Genomic DNA, 24,685 nt, shown 5'->3' with positions numbered 1-24,685 from the left:
CTTTATGGGCTTGGGTTACATAGTTCTCATGCCGTGAGACCTTAAATGCTCACGTCGTGAGCATAGTTAAAATCAACATTTCTGTTTAATCGCTCCTCACGTCGTGAGCTCCAACTGCTCATGTCGTGAGCGCAGATCTCCCCTAAATCATTGCCAACTTCGAACAATCATAACTTATTTGTTTCAACTTCATTTTCGGCGATATTTATATTCACGAAAAGGTATTGAAGAGATCTACAATATCATTTAACTATCTTGGGCTAAAAAATTCTCGAACAAAAATCCATATTTTATAAAGGCCCGAACTGACACTTTACCGAAATACCGCTTGGCTCCAAAACACAAACCGAACTTCCCGGATCATCCAAATTACCTTACCCACACCCAAATGGGTCTAAATATCTTTTACTCAAAGGCCCTAAGCCTGATGATACTTGTTTTAGGGTCACCATCCCGTATTAGGAAACGATTCGGAATACGGCGTTACAGTTCTTGAAGTTTATGTCCTTTTTGTCCCATTACTTTGGTCCATTTGAGTGTGAGCTACTCTAGACATCGTAGATTTCATTTCCAGACATATGTGAGGTTGTTAAGTCATAAAAATAGGATCTTGGCCACTTCCAACCATCCATGCATGATTTTTTGGTCTTTAGAAGTTGTCATGAGGTTAGTGTTTGTCTTTGAACCTTGGAAAGCCATGCAAATGCATAAAGTTTGGAAATTTATCTCTTAGGACATTTATTAGGCCTAGATCTGAGAGTTGGACGTGGTGTCTTTCTGTATTAAGCACTTAATGGAAGGATATAACATCAACGCAGTTACGCATGGTGTAAGCTACGCAACGTATAACCCCATAATTGCCCATTTTGCTGCTTTAGGCTCTACGCAGGGCGTAGAGCTGTTACGCATGGCGTAAATTAGCTGAATGTTGACTTTCAACCTTTTGACCGTTGACCATTGACTTTGACTAAGTTTGACTTTAGGTCTTTTCGGGTATTTTAAGTAGTGGATTTAGAATTGGTCCCTGTTTGATGTATAGGTGACCTGTAGATCCGTTATTTGGAGCAGTGATCGACCCACTTGGTTGTGTTATGTATCCTTGTATATAGGATAATGTTATGATGTAGTGATCTTTAAATTGGTAGATTTGTATGATTACTTGTATTTGTTGGTTATATGTTATCTGATGCATATGTCGACATAGTGTGGTTGGGTTGAGGCCTTACTGCTTTGTGGTGTAAGCCAACAAACTCAGGGAAATCCAGTCTGATGACGTCGGGTCAGAGGTAATCCAGTCCGATGACTGTGGACCCAACATGCATGTTTGTGTATGTTTTGTTGTGTGGGGTATTTCGGGAGAAACTCACTAAGCTTTGGATTACAGTTTGATTTCATGGTTTCAGTTATATCAAATGATCGGGGCAAGGCGAATGCGTGATTGTACACATCATCCTTTGATATTTTATTGACATATGATTTTAGGATACTCTAATTGATGACTATGACTTTTTGAAAACAATGTTTGTATGATTTATGGATTATTAAATGGTTTTGAAAATGAAAACTTTTACTAAAATTTTTGAGATGTTACATATGGATGTTATTACTCTTTTGTGAAAGAGATTTGCATGACTATCTTTACTTTAAAAATAACTTTTTTGGTTTAAAATATAGGACGTTACAGCAGGGATTCAGTTTTGGAAAAAGAAGTCATTTAATGGGATCCAATGTGGGTATAAGAAGAAAAGAAATTGGGAAACATGACCTAGGATTTTAGAATCAGTTCGTCTTTTAGGTGGTCGATGCTTAAGATGCACACGAGTTAGGGGGTATATGATTATCTGTTGGTAGTCAGTTTCATTAATAAAATAACGAGAAATATGTTAAAGTTAGAGTTTATTTAAAAAATATATATAGATTTAGAAAGAAAAAAAAATATAAGGTTTTTGTGAAATAAACCCAAAACGATTACACATTGGTAATCACTTCATTAATGAAATAACAAAGATAAATTAAAATTGAGTTTATTTGAAAACAGTTAGATTTAAAATAGAAAAAGACAACAAAATATAAACTTGTTTATTACGAAATAAATCCTTATTTTATTAACTAAATACCAACTTGAAAACACTGATTTATACTTGTAAAACGAAAGTTATAAATGAGTTAATTTGTTTATCTTTTTTTATTTATCTCTAGTTTATTCACCTTATTTTTCATTGGTTATGTTATACATTTACAATTTATTTTTCTAGTTTTCTTATTTTATTCTTGACTCAAAACTCAATCTATAAAAGATGTCAACCCGATATATGAAGTTAACTTATAAAAAGAATATTTAAACTTGATTAACCTATCATAAACCCTTATCATCACATATATTCCAGTAAAATTAAAAAATATAATAATAATAAATAAAATAATAATAATAATAATTAATAAACTTATTCCACGGATATATTTTCGGGATAGTAATTGACTGAAGAGATGTTATTGGTGGCGGTGACCACATCAAGTTGCGTCCGGAGGTTTCCGATGAGACTTGTGACAGCACGGACGGGTCACATGCCACCTCCTAATTGGCACACACTCTATTTTACTTTCCACGTGTTCCTTCCGTGCTTCAATTCCCCCTTGGATTTTTCTTTTTTCTTTCTTTCAAATGAAATTTATACTCCCCAACACCATATTTGTCCTTCACTTTTCTAAAATTTATATTTCTCCAATAGGAATGTTGAGGAAATCCTTTTTACACTATGAGTGTCCACACCCAAAGATTATAAAAAACAAAATTAAAATTTTTTATAGGTTAAAACTTAAAATATTGAGATATTGACCTTATTGACTTTAAAAATCATGTGTCACATATAACTATTTTTTTTGGAAATATCAACGCTGACCACGATCAAAAAAAGAGATTTTAAAATCAGATTTCTCGCATAAAGATGATTTGAAAATCAAAATTTGATAAGTTAACTTGTAATTTTTAAACATGGTTAGAAAAATAAGAATTTTCTGTATGGGCTATGATTTTTTAAATACGTTTTTTCTGATGTAAAGCCATCTCGAAAAAAATATTTCGAACATATCCAAAATTTCGAAATGAAAAATTATTTCGAAGCACTCTTTAGCCAAAATGCGGTTAGAAATTTTCAAACATATATATATATATATATAGAGAGAGAGATGAGTGTTCAATTGAGAAAAAGAAAAAGTTGAGAAATTCCCTCATTCTCAGCCATATATTTATTTTGACGCAAAACACTTAGGCGTACTGACAGAAATGGATAACGGATACACATGTGTTTTCCAACCAAACATGTTTTCTTAAACTATATTACCTTAATATACCCAAAAACATACTTTTTTATTTTTTTATTTTTAGAAAACTATTTTTATCGAAAAATGATTTTAAATATATCAAAATTCATAATTTTTTATTCTCTACAAATAGACATTCATATTAATATAGTTTTAAGATAAATTAAAAAATTTATTTTTTTTATAGTTTCAGCTATCGTTATTCATAAGTGAATAGAAATGCATCAGATTTTTACTACAATACATTCGTTATTCATTTATGAATAAAAAAATATTTTTAATTTTTTTTAGGGCTAATGTCATAAAAACCCTCAAGTTTTCAAGGTTTTGTCGGTTTTGCCCAAAGTTGAATTTTTTGTCCGTTTTTACCCTAACATTTTCCAAAAAATGTTCGGTTTTACCCTTTTACCGGTGATAACAGGTTACCATTATATTAACTTCGCAAAAAAAACCTTTAAGTTTATAGTTTTTTACGTTTTTACCCTTAAGTTTATATTTTTTTTTACACTTTTACCCTTTGTATTTTCTTTTTCATATTATATGTATTCATGCAGAAAAATAATATTTATACGAAAAAATTTTAATTAAATATTGTATTTACAATTTTTTAATGTTATTTCTTCATATATATATATATATATATATATATATATATATATATATATATGTGTGTGTGTGTGTGTGTGTGTGTGAGTTTTTTTCTTGGATAAACCATTTAAGATGTTAAAAAAACACAAATTAATATGTTTTTAGAACTACAGGTACATATTTTTATGTATTTAAAAATATACATATCAATAAAAAAAACTTGTTGAATCATAAACATGTTTATATAAGTATATACATATATCTTTAGAAGTGTAAATATGTATTTTGATAAATGTTTTTTTAAGTATAAATATAGTTTTAGAAGTATAGATACATATTAATATATAAAAATGTAAAAATATGTATTTATACTTCTAAAAACTATATCTATAAAACACGTATTCATAATTCTAAAAATATTATTTATCTTTTTAAATGGTATAACCTTGCAAACACACACACACACACAAACAAACAAACATATATATATATATATATATATATATATATATAACATTAAAAAAAATATAAATACAATATTTAATTAATCATTTTTTCGTATATAAATACAATTTTTCTGCATGAATACGTATATTATGAAAAAAAATATTTAGGGTAAAAATGTAAAAAAATTATAAACTTAAGGGTAAAAACGCAAAAAAAAGGGTAAACTTAAGGGTTTTTTTTTGCGAATTTAATATAATGGTAACCTAGAAAACCTGTTATCACCGGTAAAAGGGTAAAACCGAACATTTTTTCGAAAATGTTAGGGTAAAAACGGACATAAAATTCAACTTTGGGTAAACCGACAAAACCCTGAAAACTTGAGGGTTTTTATGACATTAGCCCTTTTTTTACAGTTTAAGTATCATTTATACTACTTATTCATATATGAATAACAAATTAACTGTAACAAAAATCTGATATATGTTTTATTCATATATGAATATAAAATATGATGACAACTAATACACGTTTTATTCATATATAAATATAATATATGACGAAAGATGATGTAAAAAATATATTTTAAGTAATAAAACTTTATTATGTGTTATATTCATATATGAACGATACTCAAACTATAAAAAAAAAAGTTAAGCATACGTTTTACTCATAAAACGAAAAACTATGTTTTTGTATATATTAAAGTAATGATTAATATAGTTTAAGGAAACATGTTTTGTTGGAAAACAATGTGTATTCCTTTTCCATTTCCGTCGGGTACGATGGAGGCTTTTGCGGCAAAAATAAATGAGTGGCTGAGAATGATTCCCCCATTCTCAACCTTTTTTATTTTCTCAATTGAACTTAACTCTCTCTCTCTCTCTCTCTTTCTCTCTTTCTCTCTCTCTCTCTCTCTCTCTCTCTCTATATATATATATATATATATATATATATATATATATATATATATATATGTGTGTGTGTGTGTGTGTGTGTTTACAATCGAGGACCTGAACCGATCCGTCTTTAACGATATGGCTGACGCAACCTCGAGGCCCATGCACGCTTGTCAAATACGTCATCCAATTTAAACACCAGGTGGGGGAAGAGAGGGGGCTAGTGCCTACTAGTCATCCCTTGATTGAAAACCTCTCGTGACTCGAACTCATGATTTTCTATGAGGGAAGGAAAGAATGTCACTTGTTTTATCCAACATGTCATGCATGGATGGTTAAAAATGGCTTAACCTATATGTGGATATAGTTTCTGTAAGTCACTTGGCATTCTAAGTTTTTTGTATGAGATGTTTTGGATAAGCATTTTTCAAATTTCTCGAATGGAAGATTATCAAAACAAGATAATTCATTTTATAAATAAGTGATCCAAAAAGCAGTTGCACATGACTAGAAACATATGGTCTGTAATGTATGAGTCATAATCTGCAATGCCAGAATCTTGAACTGTAGAAACTCGATCTAAATAAATGGGTTGTGCGAAATCAAGCTTTTTGACCCAGTTTTGTCTATGATTTGGTCACAAGTTGGAATATAGCATAAATACTAGCAACAACCGGTTAAACATGGTTGAATCTAGGCGGATGATAGAGTAGATAAAAACAATAACAAAAGATTTAGGAATATGTATCTACTTTTTGGTTCGATGGCAACTATAGTGAAAGTTTGTAGGGGACTAATTTTTTACGCAAATTGTCATTATTCAATAAGTAGCTTCGTATTCCTAGAATTTTGAAGAAATCATTATTTATAAAAATGATCTAAGAAGTCTAATCATTTCGATTTGTGATATGTGGAAATGATGATTCACATTGATATTATGTTTTTATAAGTTCTTATTTCTAATATTCAAAATATGTTTTAATATTGCTAACAAATAGAGCCAAATAAAGGAAATAAAACCATCATATAATCATCTTTGTTTATAAAAAAGTTTCATTATATAATATGTAACGTCCCAAAATTAAAAACTAAAAATTTCATTTTTATAACAATAAAACCATCATCCAAAACGTTTCATAAAAACCATAATAAAATCAGAGTATATCAATAATCATCCAGTTACATCATAGTCAAATAAAAAGCGAAACAATGTGGTGTGTGTGATGTGATCAACACGAGCTCTTCCCTTTCGATCTGGAAGTACCTGAAATATAAACTGAAAACTGTAAGCACGAAGCTTAGTGAGTTCCTCAAAAAACCACATACCATACATATCTAACATACAATGGGCCAAAACCCAACACCCATCGGGCCTCGCCCGACATCGAACCCCGCTCAGAACAGATCTGTCAATATCATGTGATGGGTTCCGCCTCATTACATCTATCAGACCCTGCCTGGCATCGAGCCCCTCCCGGTATGCATATAGGCACATAAACACATAAAATAATCACTAAAACAAATAACATACAATACACTCATCAGGCCCCGCCCGATATACATAACACATACATCACATGCAAGAACCACACAAACAACTAGCATCCTAACCATAACAAATCATGGGCCGACATTGGTGTCTTCGATGTAACGACCCAAAAATCAAGGGTAAAATTTTCATTTTTAATATAGCTAGAACATTGATACCATTTATTTCAAACATTTCAAATCAGCATTAAGTAAAACATTTATCAGAGTTCATCCCAAAATCATTCATTGCAGAAATCATAGGTGTGTGCACTGCATACCCCACACAATCCACATAATCACATATACTAGCTATAACAGCTACATAAACCGTATCAATCATATATACCGGATCAATCACATATACCGTATCAATCACATATACCGGATCAATCACATATATCGTATCAATCACAAAGCCATGCATATAAATATATATTGATGTCGTAGACTCCCCCCAGGGTCTTACTCCATGATGTCATGGACTCCCCACATGATCTTACACCTAAGTGCTATGGCCCCCCCATGGTCTTCAATAAGAAAGTCATGGGCTCTCCATATGGTCTTACATCCAAGTGTCGTGGGCTCCCCCATGGTCTTTAATAGGAAAGCCATGGGCTCTCCACATGGTTTTACATCCGGGTGCCATGGGCTCCCCCATGGTCTTCCATGCAAGTATCACAAAGACAACTAGCATACCACCTACCACCTAGTCAATAGCATACCACATAATCACTAGCATACCACATATAGATGCATACCAGACATATCAGTAGTGAATCTACAATAAACACTACAACTAACAGAAAGGGACAGCCTTGGTGCCTTAGACCCATTGGTATGGTGAGGAGACTCACCTCACCTCGCACTGCTGAAGTCCTGCGGATAAAACTCTAGCTGCTGGTTGATAGATTCTCGAACTGTCAATCATCAAAACGACACCTAATTAATAATTGGGTGCCAATACATAACCATAAGTCTACACTTGGGGTAAATGGACCATTTTACCCCTAACCTACCTTGGTTCAAAACCAAGGCCCAAACTCACACTCTGAAGGCCCAAAAGCCCAATAATCAACCAAGGCCCACTTATGGCCTAATTTTCCAAATTGGGCCCAAGCCTCTCTAATGGGTCTTATCCTAAAGCCCAAGAATTTCCTTACTCCATAAATATGTTCCCAACTGGCCCACATCAACTTAGTCCAATAAATGGCCCAATAAGAACCCAAAACCCAATAAGGGTTTTTCACATAAAATGACGATTAGGGTTAAGTGTTCCTACTTAACCCATTAAGGACTTAATCCATTAAGTCCATTACTCCACTAGACCAACTTAGTCGGGCATAGTACAAAATTCCAAACCAATGGTCCTACGTGGGTCCCGACAAATCCAAAATACATATTCCCAAAATTAGGGTTTTCTAAACCCTAATTAGGGTTTTCAACCAAATCAAAAATCAATTAATCCAATAGTTCAATTTTTACATTAATTAAAGTCTAATATAGTCGGGTACCACCCACTACCACCTCGGGCAGTGGTGGTTAGCGGTGGTTCATGGCGGCAACCACCACCTCACGGTGGTGGTGGTCATGTTCTTGGGCCAACACAACACCAAAAGCACTCCAAACATCAATCCAAATGCACCCGAAAGTCCACAGCCACCCGAGATGGTGGCTAGCAGTGGCGGAACGGCGGTAGCAGGTGGCGGTGACGAGTTATCTTTGTTTTTTCGGTCCAAGAATGTACATACAACATTAAACTCATGAATTAGGCTCACACACACCAAATCACGCACACAGCCACCCTCCCACGGTGGCTAGTGGCGGCAAAAGAAATGGCAGCCACCACCTCACAGTGGTGGCGGTTGCTTTCCGGACAAAATATCGTTCACACAACCCCATCTATTCATGACGCGAAACCACAAATCCCAACCACCGACTAGGTGGCTGAGGACGCTGAAACGAGCAAAGTGACAACCATAGGGCTGCTGGCGACAACAACCGACGTGCACGACGTCGTCTCACTAAGAAAAGCGAAGGAGAGGAGAGGGAGAGGTGGCAAATGGCTTACCGGCAATTTCTTGATATCTCGCAACCCACAGGCGACGAACACAACGTACCCCACCATCCTCGCGTACCTTCTGTTGCTGAAGGCGTCTTCGGCAGTCGGGGTTATTGCATCAGCGATCAACGGCGAGGTTGCAGATGGAAAAAAGTGGCGGTCAGACTCGACACCGGCGACGGCGGCTGGGATAGGTTCTTATGGTGGCGGCTAGAGGAAGATTAGGTTTAGGGTTTGCTCAATGAAACAACGTCCACCAGGAATGGAAGGCACATGTTTATGTCTCGTGACTCCATTCAAACTATTAACGAATTTGGCAACTCTGGTCCCTCCCCTTCACAATCTTCTCGATTCAAATCCAAAATTTACCATTTAGCCCCTGCCTTCTGAAATCTCTTTCAAATCAAGTCCAATGCTTACCAAACACACCCTAACTTCTAAAAATCTTTACAAAATACATCCTGAAATTACTCTTTGACCCCCGAAAGTCTAAAATATATCATTTGGCTCCCCGAAACCAACTCTCCGCTAAATATTATTGGTTTTAGGGCCATTATAAAATAATATAAATTATAAATTTTCATATTGGGGCTCCGAGTTTATTATTTATTTAATTAATTTTAAACGGAATGTTACATTGGACCCGCCAAACACAGTGAGGAAACTCACCTCAAGCTGCTGAATATCTCAGATAAAAGCTTGGACTGCCGATCCGGAAAGTCCCCGTGCTAGCCAATCAAATAAAACCCAATTAATAAGTTGGGTCATAAACCAAGCTATGAATCTCATTCATCAGTCCAACTCCCAGGGTAAAAGACCATTTTACCCTTTTCACACTTGGCCCAATAGCCAAGGCCCAACCCAATATCTCCAAAAGCCTAAAATCCTAAATGGCACCCAAAGCCCATTATGGCCCAATCCAAGAAGGCACAATGTCCAACAATAGCCCAAATACAGAAATGATCCATTGAAGTTAAGGGTCCAAGGCCAATCAAAACAAAGCCCAAATAAACCAAGCCCACAACTCCATCGGCCGACTGATTAGCGTACGCTCGACGTACTAGGATCGTACGCTCGGCGTACGTGATTGATCCGGAGACGGGGCTCGCACCCAGTACGCTTAGCATACTCAGGAGTACGCCCCGCATACTAGCCTGATTCCAAGCTCTTGATCAAACGTCTTAATCACTTAAGAACTTAACATCCAACCCTCAAACTATCATCATATTAAGGTCCTAAACCATAAAGTCGAAGACTTTAAGCATTTGCATGGCTAAAAACACCCAAAGTCCAATTCTAGCATCTTAACTCCATTAAGAAGAACATCAACCTTGCATGGTTGAGCTAAACCCACCAAGTTATCATTTTTATGTACAAGGGACCATAGAAAAGCCTAGATCTATCATCCAAAGCTGCTGGAGTAGCCCATACTCCCAAACAAGGCTTAAAGGACCCAAATGTGCACAAATGAAGCCCTAAACTAGATCTAGCATAAGGAACCATCAAGTTAGGAGATTTATACCTTAATTAGCTTGCAAAGTTGATGAAGATACTTGATCTTCAAGCTCCAAAGCCTCTCCACTAAGCTTCACTTCCTTCAAGGGGTACAAAAACACCACAAAAATCACACAAAGGATCACAAACACTCAATGAAGATTAGGGTTTCGTTCTTAGGGTTTGGAGAAGTGGAGGTTGACCATAAGATGCACCCAAGGCATCATAAGTTGTTTAAATAGGGGACAAACCCTAAAAATTAGGGTTTTCCCCTACTTAGCGTACGCCAGCGTACTCCCATATACGCCCAGCGTACATGGGTGCCTCCGCGTCCATACTTCGATCCAGTACGCTCAGCGTACTTGCTTAATCTGATTCAAACACTTTTAACAACAATTTTAATGTCTTTAAATACATTTAATAGGTCCAAAACTATATTTAGTTAAGATATAACATTCTTAAATCGTCATTATCCTAATCAAATCATAAATTAAAATAATCATCCCTAAAGTCTAAGCTTAATCTTCAAAACTAGAAAAAAAAATATTTCTATATTTGATTTTCGCTCTTGTGTTGTAACTATAGTGAAAATACATAGTTTTAAAGCATTAAAATCAAATTCTATTAGATACATAAATGATTTCATGAAGCTAGGGTTTCACTAATAAATATTCATAAACTCAACTTTTGATTATTAACATGAACTTACATCATTAGATTAGTGTTATAAACTTAGAATTTAACACTTACTTGATATGATAATGATTTTTATCATAGAATTCATATTCGAAAAGGACAATGAAACTTAAAAAATAAATATATGGAAGATTGGATACCTTACAATATTTGTATGGATGGATTTGACTGATAAATCCATTAGATCTTCAATTGTGCTTCTAATTTCGTCATTACACACTCAAAATTGAATTTTTGTATATCCAAAGTGTGACATCCCCATTCTCACGGCTAGAAAAGACCGATTTTGTTTATCCTTTATAAAAATCAGAGTACTTCTTTTGATAAAAACGTTGCAGAATTTGATCCCAGTAAAACATGATAAATACGTTATCAAAGCATTTCCGAAGAAATGTATTTTTATTCATTTTAAAACATTTGGGATGTCATTGTCAATACAGAAACATAAGCATAAACAGAACTTACATTCATTTACACTAGTGATCTACACCTCTTTAATCTCTCAGTGTAATGTAACTTCGTATCGGCACCTGTGATTCAAATAAGCTTGAGTGGGTTAGGTTGGGAAACCTGGTGAGTACATAGGGTTTTCAACCCACAATAATATAATTATTATGTTTAAACATCAAACAATCAACCCAATTACTCATCCCCATTATCTTCCTTACTCTTAAGGTCTACCCTAAGCAGTAATTCCATAGCTGCTAAAGTTCATCATCAGGTACTAAATCCATAGCTACCAATGTTTATCTAATAGGTACTAAATCCATATCTACCAACGTTTATCTAACAGGTACTAAGTCCATAGCTACCAACGTTTATTCAATAGGCACTAAGTCCATAGCTGCCGATGTTATTTGTTAGGCACTAAGTCTATAGCTGCCAATGTTCACTCTTATCATCTTTCATCTCTCATAATTCATCTACCCATGTTTTACCCAACATATTCGTAGATATAAAATACATATATAGTTTAAATTATTTAAAACATGTATAAAATCGTTCATCCAGCATAGATAACAAGTATACATATAATATTCATACATAACACGTAATTTATATAAAATACTTCATATCTATGTGTAAGATGAAAGTAACTATACACTCACTTGTTAAAGTGATGATTCCAAACTCGGGCAGCGCCTCACTTTTAACGATTCTATTTTCCTTCGACGAAACCTAGCATTATTATCGCCAAATTTTAGTCTAATATTTACCATGACTAATTATTAGTCTTAGCATTATTATTATTATATAAGCGTTTAAACAATATTTTTCAACCACTATGTACAGACAGGGGCCAGACATAAAACACCGGAGGGCATGACCATTTTGTCATATAGCACCTCTAAAATCCAACAACCCTATGCGGCCCTTTAAACCAGATTCTCCGTACCGCAAGTAGTTAAAAAGATATTATAACGACACTTATATAACCCATAATAATAGCTCAAATAATTATTATAAGGTCCTAATAACGTTACTATATTTAAATAAAAGCTATATTAAAATTTACGTAGGCGTATCTTACCTACGAGGGGGTTTGGCTAGAAGTCGGGCTCTGCAGGGGCAGAACTTCCGAGCCGAAAGCTCTTCTTCTCGGAGCCGTCGAGCGCTCCGGAGCTTTCTTCTAGCGCTAGGGGAGTTTTTGGGAGGTTTAGAGAGGGTGTAGAGAGAAGAAAGAATGGGAAAGGTGTGAAGAAAATGAGGGTGGGAGAAGTTCTATTTATAGGGTGAAATATGACTGAACTTGGTGCCACATGTCACCATCTGGTGGCAAGACTTGGGGAGAAAGCAATGGCCAAGATTGTGTCACATCACCCATTTTCGTACAGCACACTTCCGACTTCTAAAATCCGTAACTTTCGCATACGAGCTCTATTTTTGACTTTCTTTATATCCACGCATAGGTAAAAATAAGATCTACAACTTCCCTTTTGACTCCGTCGGCTAATTCTTTACCGATATTAAATTTAACAATAGAAGGTGACTACACTGTTAAATGTCCGCGTAAAATTCATAACTTCTACATACGGACTCCGTTTTCGTCTGTCTTTTTGTCGTTGAGTTCCTATTAATGAGATCTTCAATTCTCATTTAGGTTGCGTTGGCCAAAAACCGCTCGATCTAAAATTCGAGTTTCGGGTCGTGCACTGCTAGGCCAAATCTTAGAAAAATCATAACTTCCTCATACGAAGTCAGATTTTGGCGTTCTTTTTATGCACACTCTCCGTTTAACGTATACTACTACTTTTTTTTAGATCACTAAGGCCAAAAAGTCCTCTATCGTAAATTCACTATTTACGTCACGTAGTGTCGTGCCGATTTTGTCGCGAAACTTCGACGAGCCATAACTTATTCGTTATAACTTGGATTTCGGCATTCATTATATGTACGGAACCCTTGTGACATATTCTACAACTTGGTTAAGAGTACTCCTTCTAAACAATCTTCCATCAAAAACTCATTTTTGATGCTCATTGTCTCTAAATTGACTAGCTCGGATCTACGGGCGTTACACAAAGCCTTCATCGTTTGAAATAGAATGGGTAAAATGATGTACGGAGATCTTAGATACACTCTTTTCATTTTACCCCCCCTAACTTCTTAATTTTTGGCTTTCATCCCAAAGTGACATCCAATAACACGTCTAACTTAGAAACTCTTACTTACGTCCTAAAATGTTAATATCTTAAATATAACATCATGTTTCGAAAAGTTTCTTATTTCGGGATTGTGGACAATAAATAGATCAAGTAAAGGCCTAGGGCTTCAAGGGAATAAAGTTTAGACCCTATTTGATGTTAATATATTGTTATGAGATCCAAGCCTCAGTTTGTGTTTTGAAGTCAAAGGGTAAAATGGGAAAAGTGATGTTTCGGACTTCTTTCATGAAATAAGGATTTTAGTTCGGTATGTTTTAAGTCAAAAGTAATTAGATAGTATTATGGGGCTCTTCAATACCTTTATGTGCATATAAAGAACGCCAAAAACAGATTTGAAACGAAGAAGTTATAGTTATTTGAAGTTGAAGGGGGAAAATGGGTATTTTTTATTACGCATGGCGTAATTTAAAGTTATGCAGGCCGTAACGAGGGTTTAATGAATTACGCAGGGCATAACTTGGGCAGAATAAAACCCTAAAACTTCGGTTTTGTCCCTTATTTAAGGGCTCTAACTTATGGGAAACCCTCTCATTACCACCCTGCATCACCTAAGATCATTCCTTGAGAAACTCTAGCCTCCTCTCACTTGTTTTTTAGCCTTGGCATCATTCATGAGCTTATTTCCCCATTGGAAGTTTGAATCTTGAAGAACAAGGTGGTTTCAAAGTGTATAGAAGAAGAGTTCAAGTATAAATCCAACAAGATTACATCATTCCTGGACCATTGTGAGTAAAAAGCTTCTAACTTACTCGTTGGTTTCATAGATCTAGTCATTTGTGATATTTGCCACTTTTTGGTCATTTTAGTGCATAAAGTTTAGATATTGAAAGTTTGTGACGTTGTTATAGATAAATTTGGAAACTTTATCTATCTAAACATCATATTGATTCAGATATGAAGGTTGGAGACTTGGACTTCATGGATTAAGTTACGAAATATGCCTTTTTGGTCCCTTTGAGACTTAAAGACTAGATCTTGGTTGTTTGGACCATCCTAATGGATAAAGTTGGAAACTTTATTCATTATGGAGATATTAGGGACCTGACCTGAGCTTTGAGTGAAATGTATTAATGTATTAAGGACTTAATAATGGATTTTGGCAACTGCTTGGTTACGCATGGCGTAACCTTGGATTACGCAGCGCGTAGTGTGAATTGCCCTATTTTCTGTGGGAAGGCTCTATGCATGGTGTAGAGCTAGAGTATACATGGCGTACGATCATAAGGTGTTATTGGTCAAAATTTTGAACATTAGGTCAAGTTGGGTGGGGTCTAGCCTTGGAAAGGTAAAATGGTCTTTCACCCTAGAGAGAGAGAGAGAGAGTATGAAATGGAACTTTGATTATGGGTTATCACCTTAATTATTAATTAGGGTTATTTGGATATGTTCAGTGTGAGGAGCTTTTGTAGCAACAAGTATGATATTTGGTTATCTTCGGATTGAGATGAGTCTTCTCACTATACTGTAGGACACTAGGTGTCGTATGTGCTTGTTGTCTTCGTGACTCTTGTTGTATGCATGTATGCCTTTATGCTATATGTATGTGGGGTGAAATAGACTCGTCCGGTTTAAAAATACCGATTGAGTCAGAAGGGACTCATGAGTGAAATAGACCCGTTCGCTTGAAAAATATTGATTAAGTCGGAAGGGACTTACGGGTGAAATAGACCCGTTCGCTTGAAAAATATTGATCAAGTCGGAAGGGACTTACGAGTGAAATAGACCCAGGGAAGAAATAGACTCGTTATAACCTTATGTTGATATGTATGTATCGTATGTAGTATTTTGGGGAACTCACTAAGCTTTGTGCTTACGGTTTATGTTTAAAATGTTTTCAGGTATTTCTGGTTCTAAAAGGAAGGGCTCGACTTGATCGCATTGCAACACCTAGAGGTTTATTCTACACTGAATGTTTACGAATTACTCTGATTTTTTAGAATACTTTTATTCTAATTGTCTTTGAGATAATGAATGAATGGTTTTGACTTATTTAAAAATGAAAATTCTACTCGGTATTTTTGGGACATTACATTAAAATTTTAGGTCCAAAAATATTTTCATAAGTTAAGTCAAAGTCATGCCTAAGTTTTCATAATTGCTTAGATTGGTCTCCTAACCTTTAACGCTTTTTATTTAACCTTAAATGACTTTATGATTAATATTTATAATGCCTTATCTTTTAGCGTGTTTTATATTTAATATAACTTCTTACAAATAAATCCATATTTTAATAAGACATATTTATTCAATGTCATTGTTTAATTATCAATCTTAAAGATTCTGACTTAACTTTTCGTCTAACTAAATAATTGAATTTTAATTTAATTATTTTAGACTAAAAGATTTTTTAAATCAACTATTTTTATGTAATTTAATTTAAAAATACTTTTATAATTAATTTCACTTAAAGGTTTAAACTTCTGGCCCTAAATCTACGAATGTTACATTAGTTTTATCATAGCTAGCATGTATGGTGTAATCATTCATTATCTAAGCAAATAAGGTTATACAACGTGCTTTACACTTTGGCGCAATCCACAAGACATTCAAAATCATGTCTCTATTATTATCGCCTACGTTCAGGGTTAATTTTATATGAAGGTTGATTTACAAGGAATGTATCAAATGCCTATTGTTTTCCATTTTGGCGTATCTACATATCACTACGTTTTGGTTAATGGGGAATGTCACACCCCCAAACCAGGTGGAGGAAACGTCTGGGGATGGATGACTTTCATGAACAATATCACAACATAATGTATAATAGTGATCAAAGCAAACACAACCATCATAGATATAATTGAAATTGTTACATTGTTACCATGTATTGTATGTTTCAAACCAATTACATTATGATGACTGGTGGGATGTCATGTCCACCAAGTAAATTACACCATTTTTTTGCAAATAAAACGTAATATAATGGTAAAAAGGGGTATCGATCCTCAGGGAAATGGTTGTATTCAATCACCAATGCAATCCAATAGAACTATTGTAAATAAACTAACTAACTACAATTTAACTAAAAGGGGGTGTTGTGATTGCTTGAAAACTAAAAGACTTGAATAACTAAAAAGCTTGCAATTAAGCAAGATGATGAGATGCTCAAATATTGAAGAGAATTGGTTAACCAAGGCAATTCAACACAATGAACATTTGTGTGTTTATCATTAGGATTCAACATGAAACTTATCATTATCCCAAATTGGTTTAGCAATCATGAAGCATGATATGCCAAGATTCCTCACGGGTAGTATGGAGGTTGGGGAAGCCCACAACACACCTTCTTAATCAAAATCAAAGATCCAATTGAAGCAATTGAACCCAAGAAGTTGATTAGCCTTAAGAATGAAGAAATCCCCAATTCCTAGAGGATGTCAATGCTTACACATCCATAAAGGAGCTATGATTCATAAGTTAGAGATGATTTCTACCATCATAAAGCTCTTGTTCTAAGTAAATTCAATGATTCAATGCTAAACCAAAGAAATAAACCAACAATTGCTCATTCAAGTACCAAGTTCATGATCAAAGTATTAAACAAGCATAAGAAATATGAACTAGAATCATAAACATAAGATAAATGATAAATAAGCTTGAATCCTTCAAAACCCCACAAACATTCAAAGGTTTTAGCCAAAGTTAACCAAAATAGAGAATTTAGCCACTCATGGCAATAGAATAACAATCACAAAAGTCTAATTGCATTAAGAAACTAACAATTAATTTGGAAGATAATAAGAATGTGTATCCAAGCTCCAAAAATCGCCTCTTCTGGTCTCTAATGGTGGAAAATCGAAGTAATAGCTGATAGATCCAATCCCCAAGGTAATGGCAAGCCAAATGACCAAAATGCCCAAAACTGGACAGTTGCGCGGGTATCCGCGCGACAGAAATTCTACCCGCGCAAGTGCTGCTGGAATGCTATTGGCTCATTTTTCCTCCACAAACCATCCCATTACCAAAGATTCTCTTGGTCCCCTCCATATCCCACATGATTCAAACTAACCAATCATCTTCTAGCTTCAAATATGGATGCTCCAAGCCCAAAATAACAATCCATGATCCATTTTCACAAGCCCACTTCACCCAAGTCTTTAGCCCTTTTAAGCCCAAATCTCCTTTAATGGATCCGCAAAGCCCAATAATGCCTCGAAAGCCCACAAAGCCCAACTCCATTCAAACCGCAACCGCAATGAACTCCAAAACCCTGCAAAATATCTCATGCAAAATAGAAAGTACCCGACACGATCCATGATAAAGAAAATAAAGAATATACAATGCAATACTAATAAAAAGAGCTAAAAAATACTAAAATAAACTAATAAAAATAAGGAAATAAAATAAGCTATCAAATCACCCCAAGCTTAAACCTAACTTGTCCTCAAGTTAGAACAAGACTAAAATGAGCTCGGGATGAGCTAAACTAAAAAGGAAAAAGAAAGATACCATAGAACTTGGTCAACACCAGTCAGCATGGTCAGAATCAATCTTTCATGGACCTTACGCATCTTCAAAAGATTCCCCGCTTTAGAACCATAAACCACATTCTCAACCACTTGATGGTCGAATAGATCACGGTTGGATGTAATCACAGTGTACAAGACAAAGGAAACAGAGGATGTGCCAATTGGGGGCACTTTAAATCACCAATGTAGACCATAGTGCACGAAGGAAAGGCGCCTCTTCACACACTATGATTCCTACATTTGTCAGGCTAAAGTGTATAGTACGAAATAGGGTTTTGCAGCGTGGCCTCCGGGCAAACATCTGGTTTCAGAGGCTTCTCCCTTGTACTGTCCTTTACAGTTTACCGTCTCATCGTCATAGCCTTTTCTCACCAAAATCAAAAATAAAGTAAAATAAGAAAATTCTACTTAACCTAAACTTAAACCTAACAACTTAAATCTTCAATCTTGAACTTCTGTTATTTGGTCTTCAGCCTCTTTGTAGCTCGATCTTTTTTTTATTTATGGAGAGAAGTCTTGAACTTGGATTCTTGTTCTTCTTTTTGTGTTGCTCTTTTTCTTCATTTTTCTTCTTTGTTTTTGTTGTTTTTCTTTAATCTTATTCATTGTTTATTTTTGTCTTCACTTTTCCAATTTATTCATTTTTTTATGTTTTCTTCTTGGAAGATTTAAGGAATTTCACCATGCAACATAGGATGGTGTGACAACCGTCAAATTTCTGTCAAGTCAAAGTCAAACAAAGGCAACAAGTCAAACCGGTCAACTCCAATAACCCTTGTATGTTAGGGTTTACGTTATGTAATCACTATATAATTCGCTATTTTAATGAGAAATCATCATTTGGAAAGTTCATGTGTTTGATTTTCCTTAGCCTTAACAGTGCTAAACAACGAACCAAAGCGATAAAACACTATTGCACAATCATCGGGATTGTGTACGACACTAAAACACGGTTTAACGGGGTTTACGAACCTTGCGTTGTGAAGCCGGACACTCAAATTAATCACAAACGAAACCTCTGTAAATCGTTTTCACTCTATCTCTTTCTATTTGAAATCTCTCCCAAATCTCTCTCAAAAAGTTACTTTAACTTTTTGTAATCATTTGGGTCATATCGACCCTTAACCGGGTCAAAAATCGCTTGAAACAGGGTAAAAACGGGTAAAATAGCCTTAAGGACCTGGAACTGAAGCTTCAGGACCGAGGCCTCGGATCCGAAGCCTCTCATCAGGACTGAAGCTGAAGCCTCTCAGGAGACCGAATCCGAAGCCCTCAGACAGCAGCCTCGCATGCGAGGGTCCGAAGTCTCGGCCCCCATCCGAGAGGCCTCGCAGACGGCCCCTTTTTACCGGTTTTTCGACTACGACTTCGTTTTAACTCCGTTTTTCATTATTTTAACGTGGGATTTTCACCCAAAACTTTATTTTATAAACTAAGGCCCCAAAATATATAAATCTCCAGGGTTTTATAAAAATATATTAAAAGAATTAGTGGTTGAACTAATTATTGAGGGAATATTTGCTTTTCCTTAATTTATGGCAAAAGCAAACCACCACCACCTCACTCTATGATCAGCCACTCTTTCCCACTACCCCTTGTCTCCTTAGTGGACCTTTACACCCAATCTCCAGCTCTTCCCACGTTCTAAGAGCTGGAGGATTGATCCTCTCTCCTCATTCTCCATAAAGTTCTTTCATTCTACACTTAGCAACCAAAGGACACTCTCCAAAATTCTCTCATCTTTTCTCTCAACTTCAAGAACTTCAAGGCTTTCTTCAGGGATTTCTTTCTTCAATTAGTAAGTATCTTCATCATTCATATAATTATTACACTCCATTCTACTCAAATCATTGATATCTTACACAAATTCCATCTTATTCGATGTTAGATTCTCGAATCATCAAGACATCTTCTTAGTGTCCTTGGGTTGAACACTTCCTCTCTCTCACTTTCATCTACTGAAACCACATAGGGTGAGTTCATACCCCTACATTTACATGTTTTTCTTAAGTTTTAAGGGGGGAATACAATTAAAATCATCAAGAACACAATTAAACTTTTTCTATCAGATTACATCAGAAAAGATGAACTTCGATCACGGACTGTTTTGGTAACTTAAATATTTTAGTTTTCAAAACTGTTACAGGTGCAAGTAGTTCAAACTCTTAGCTTTAAAATGGCTACTTGCACATCTCCATATGATTTTTCTACAATTTATGGTGATTTTTACAAAACTTCATGTCATTTCAGAGGCAAACCCGGACCAGTCTGTGATTATGAACATTTTCACCTCTGTTAGAGATCACTAAAAATCATGATAAAATTTACGAACAAACTAGACTCATATTCCAAACTCTCAGAATTTGCGGATTTGGATTTAGAACTTTGATGATTTTTCTATAAATTTTCTAAGAACAGTAACAGAAACTGTATTCAACGAAAAGTTGCTGTCAACTTCATTTCACCTTGTAACATGTTGAGCAAGGTGTATATCTTTATGTGAATATATGTTATTGCAATATATGACATTTCATCTTAATATTTAGACACACATCAGTTTACAAATGGATTTGGACATATAAAATATAAAGAATAACAAGTGATTATAATCAAAGTACAACCGATACATTCAAACATTTAATAAACTATTTTGAATATAGTTTGCATACATTACTACGTACTACCCTTGGTGGATAAACTATAATAGGTATAGTTTATGATACATTACATAACACATACATTTAAAAAGGGTACATTTATACAAAGGATATTTTCATTAAGCAAGGTACGGCCATACGGTACCAAGTTTTCATAACACGTAATTCCGTTAATGACTTTGTGAGACATTTACTTCAAACTACCATTAAGTCCTGTATTGTAACCAGAGTCTCCTTGAGGGAGAGCGTGATAGTTGTGTATAGATCTATATTGGGTTTGACAAACCCACACCTAAACTGCATGCAACAGTTAGACCGATAGGTCTGGGGTGACAAATGTCATAACATTTCCGACGCCCGAAGAACGTCGTTTTAGGCAACCTTGGTCATAGCATGGTTATAATAAACTCACACAAAGTATTAATAAATATTGGAATTTACGGGAACTTCATTAAAATTAAACGAGTTTATGTCGATTTAAACTTACATTATTTATTATAAGTAAGAAAAGTTACTTATACATTTCGGTCTTTGAATTTAAGACTACATATACATTTTAAGGAAAATATTGGATTTTCTAAAACAAATACTACTTTTACAAACGAAAGGCTTTTAATAATATCAAACAAAAGCTTATGAACTCACCAACCTTTGTGTTGACACTTTTTCAAACAACTTGTATTCTCAGGAAATCATTAAATAGGTAACCAAGTGCTTTTGAGGATGGGACGCTAAGACGTCTACTATTTCATATTTTGTCAACATATTGTAATTGATTCGTAAACATGTAATTCATACAATGATGTAACTTTTTCAATTATATATATGTTGGTTGTGTTTGCTTGAATTACTATTACAATTGTTGTTATGATACTATACATGAAGTCCTCCACCCTCGGACGTTTTCGCCATCCTTGGTTTGGGGGTGTGACAGATGGGGGCTTACATGAACACCTAATGATCATTGACAATGTGTCAAGATCTACTAAAAAAGGGTGGGATATGACTCAAAAATGGGTGTTACCGAAAAAACTTGGTCCCAAAAGATGTGAATTGGGGGACCCAATTCAAAGTTCATCAAGCACCTCAATACAAGGTGTGATAAACTTAATCTATCTAACTATCTACTCTAGACCCCTAGAAAAATGATGACCTATCCTAAAAAGGTGGTGAGAATCTAACTAAGCAAGGCTCGGACGAGACTCGGGAGTACTAAGGGGTACCCCCCCCCCCCCGCCCAAAAAAAAAACCAAGATGCGAGTCTTCAATGTCTTCAAAATACCATATCAGGCTAATCTTTGCTCGCACACATCGGTTTGACCAACCACATCCCTCCGCACTTAGACCCAATCAAGATACCTTCATCTGACCCCCACACAAGCGGTCTCAAAGTGGTCTGTGAGGCTCAAAATGTGTCCCATTTATCAAATACAATGAATTCCATATCAAGACCCGGGACCAATCTATGATTCAATACTTATGACTCGACCCTATGGTACCTGTAGGGACGAGAAGACAAGAGAGAACAAAAATACATGAACTTAAACTAGAATGCATCTAAAAAGTATGAATATTAGAAAAGAAATAAACAAATATCCAATATTTTTGAAAATTTTATGCAATTTTTATGAATGATCTAAATGACTTACTCTAAATGCAACAATATACAACCTAAATGCAATCAAAAATAAACTACAAGAATACCTCAACCCAAGCTTAAAATTAAGCATCGTCCTCAATGCTTAGGATGAGAGTAAGGAATGATCATACCGGGATCAAGGTGGAGGAGGCCCACGATGACGATACAGAAGCAACACATGGGTCGTACAATGATGTGTGGGTGGAGTTCTTGGCCACCTAAATACACATGGATGAAAGCTTGGTCACACAAAGGAAGCATATGAAATGGCTTGAAATTTTCTTATAAAGTGGCATATTTACGCTGGTAGGGTTGGGTCGCGCAACGTTTGCGCGGGTACCCACGTAAGTTGTAGATTTTGATATTTTTTGCAATTTTTCGCTCCACAAGCTCCGGTTTTCTTCCATACTTTACTAAGATCATTGCTAAACCTCAAGATGCTTATTTTTTACCAACTTCAAGCCTAGAAACATCAAAAATTCAAGCAGAGATTATTTATTTACAATGCATTTATTTAACGTCTTTGCCAAGACATAGCCCCGATTCCGTCAACCTTCGTAAATTGGAGTTTCCAATGTTACGTTGTCGAATTCTCCCGTGTCAAAGCCTTCATAAAATGGTTTCAAATGGTGCTCATTCACTTTGAATATTTTATTTGTTTCCAAACTCTTAATTTCAACCGCACCATGATTAAACACTTTTATAACAATAAAAGGTCTGTGCCATCGAGATCGCAATTTTCCCGGGAATATCTTTAACCGTGAATGATAAAGAAGAACTTCTTGACCCGGAATAAAGTGTTTTTGGGTTATGTGCTTGTCATGAAATGCCTTTTTCTTCTCTTTGCATCTTTTGAACCTTTTAATTATCTTATTCTTGACCACTTCCATCAATGGAGGATTCAATCTTCTTTGAGCCTCTCTCTTAGGCTACCAATCATCTTCCATGAGAATCTTGTGTGTCCATACATTAGGGCTTATACTGTTTATTGGCTCAATCACATCAACCCGGTACAATGGAGAAACGTTTCTAGGGTACCTCATTGCTTCAAAGATGTTGAAGTGAATGAACTCTCCATCAAACTCCATAGTAATTTTCCCTTTATGGACATCAATGATCGTGTGAGCAGTATTCATGAAAGTTTTTCCAAGGAGGATCATAGATGATTTGGAAGGAGTCTTCTCTTCAAGATCAATGACATAAAAATCCGCGGGAAAAACAAGGTGATTAACTTGTGCTAACACATCCTCCAACACTCCTCTTGGAGACACACTTGACTTGTCAGCTAATTGAATGATTACTCCGGTTTCTTCCAAAGGTAAAACATTGAGAGATTGAAAAACCGAATATGGCATCACATTGATCGAGGCTCCAAGATCTAACATGGCACTTTCGACATGCAAATCACCAATGGTACAAGGGATAGAAAATATTCCCGGATCCTTGCATTTGGGAGGTAACTTCTTTTGGATAACCGCAGACACGTTTGCATTGACTTGGATCTTTTCATTTGCCTTGAATTTCCACTTATTGGAGCACAAATCCTTAAGAAATTTGGCATAGCGTGGAATTTTCTTTATGGCATCCAATAGTGGAATGTTGATTTGGACCTTGCGGTAAGTTTCAAGAAACTCCTTCTCTTCCTCCTTTTTCTTTGAGGGAGCCAACCGGGAGGGAAAAGGTGGTGGTATGACCAATGGCTTGATGGTCTTGTTGGAAGATTCACACTGATCAATGTTTGGCACAACCGGTTCCTTTGAAGGAGCTACAACTTTCGGAGGTTCAACAATAATAACTTCATCTTCATCTTCTCTTGAAACTGTTTTAGGGTTGCTTTCTCCAAGTGTTTTCCCACTTCTCAAGGTTATTGCACTCATATTGGGATTTTTCTCGGTTTGAGATAGAAGTTTACCCATTTGTTCCATCTTGTTGAGAGCGGTGGCCAATTATCCAATTTGTGCTTGAATGTTGGAGAAGGTATTATTGGTCTCTTATTGAAATTGGGTTTGGATTTGAGCAAGAGAAGTGACGAGTTCTTGAAGGCTCATTTGATGGTTACCACTTGATTGTCCGTGTTGTTGAGGTTGTTGGTAATTTGGAGGGGTATAAGATGTTTGTGGATATGGAGGATCTTGGGAAGGATATTGTGGATATTGGGGTCTCGTCATAACATTTGGTGGGTTTTGCTTTGGTGGGTATGGGTTGTTTGGGTTATTCCTCCAA

At 35.5% G+C, this 24,685-nt stretch overlaps 1 protein-coding gene across 1 annotated transcript; it reads right to left on the bottom strand.

Moving 5' to 3' along the window:
* Positions 1–22,919: 22,919 nt before the first annotated feature.
* On the bottom strand, positions 22,920–24,387 carry LOC145130462 (uncharacterized). The gene is made up of 2 exons (XM_079065258.1): positions 23,806–24,387; positions 22,920–22,925 (listed from the first exon to the last, which is right to left on the bottom strand). The coding sequence occupies exons 1-2, from the start codon at positions 24,385–24,387 to the stop codon at positions 22,920–22,922; spliced, it is 588 nt and encodes a 195-aa protein (XP_078921384.1).
* Positions 24,388–24,685: the final 298 nt, after the last annotated feature.

The sequence above is a fragment of the Lactuca virosa genome, chromosome 8 (genome assembly GCF_052849685.1).
Source record: "Lactuca virosa cultivar CGN04683 chromosome 8, Lactuca_virosa_CGN04683_v6, whole genome shotgun sequence".
In the NCBI taxonomy this organism is placed as follows: Eukaryota; Viridiplantae; Streptophyta; class Magnoliopsida; order Asterales; family Asteraceae; genus Lactuca; species Lactuca virosa.
The sequence above is the reverse complement of the archived record's forward strand: the minus strand, read 5'-3'. Positions and strand labels throughout refer to the sequence as shown.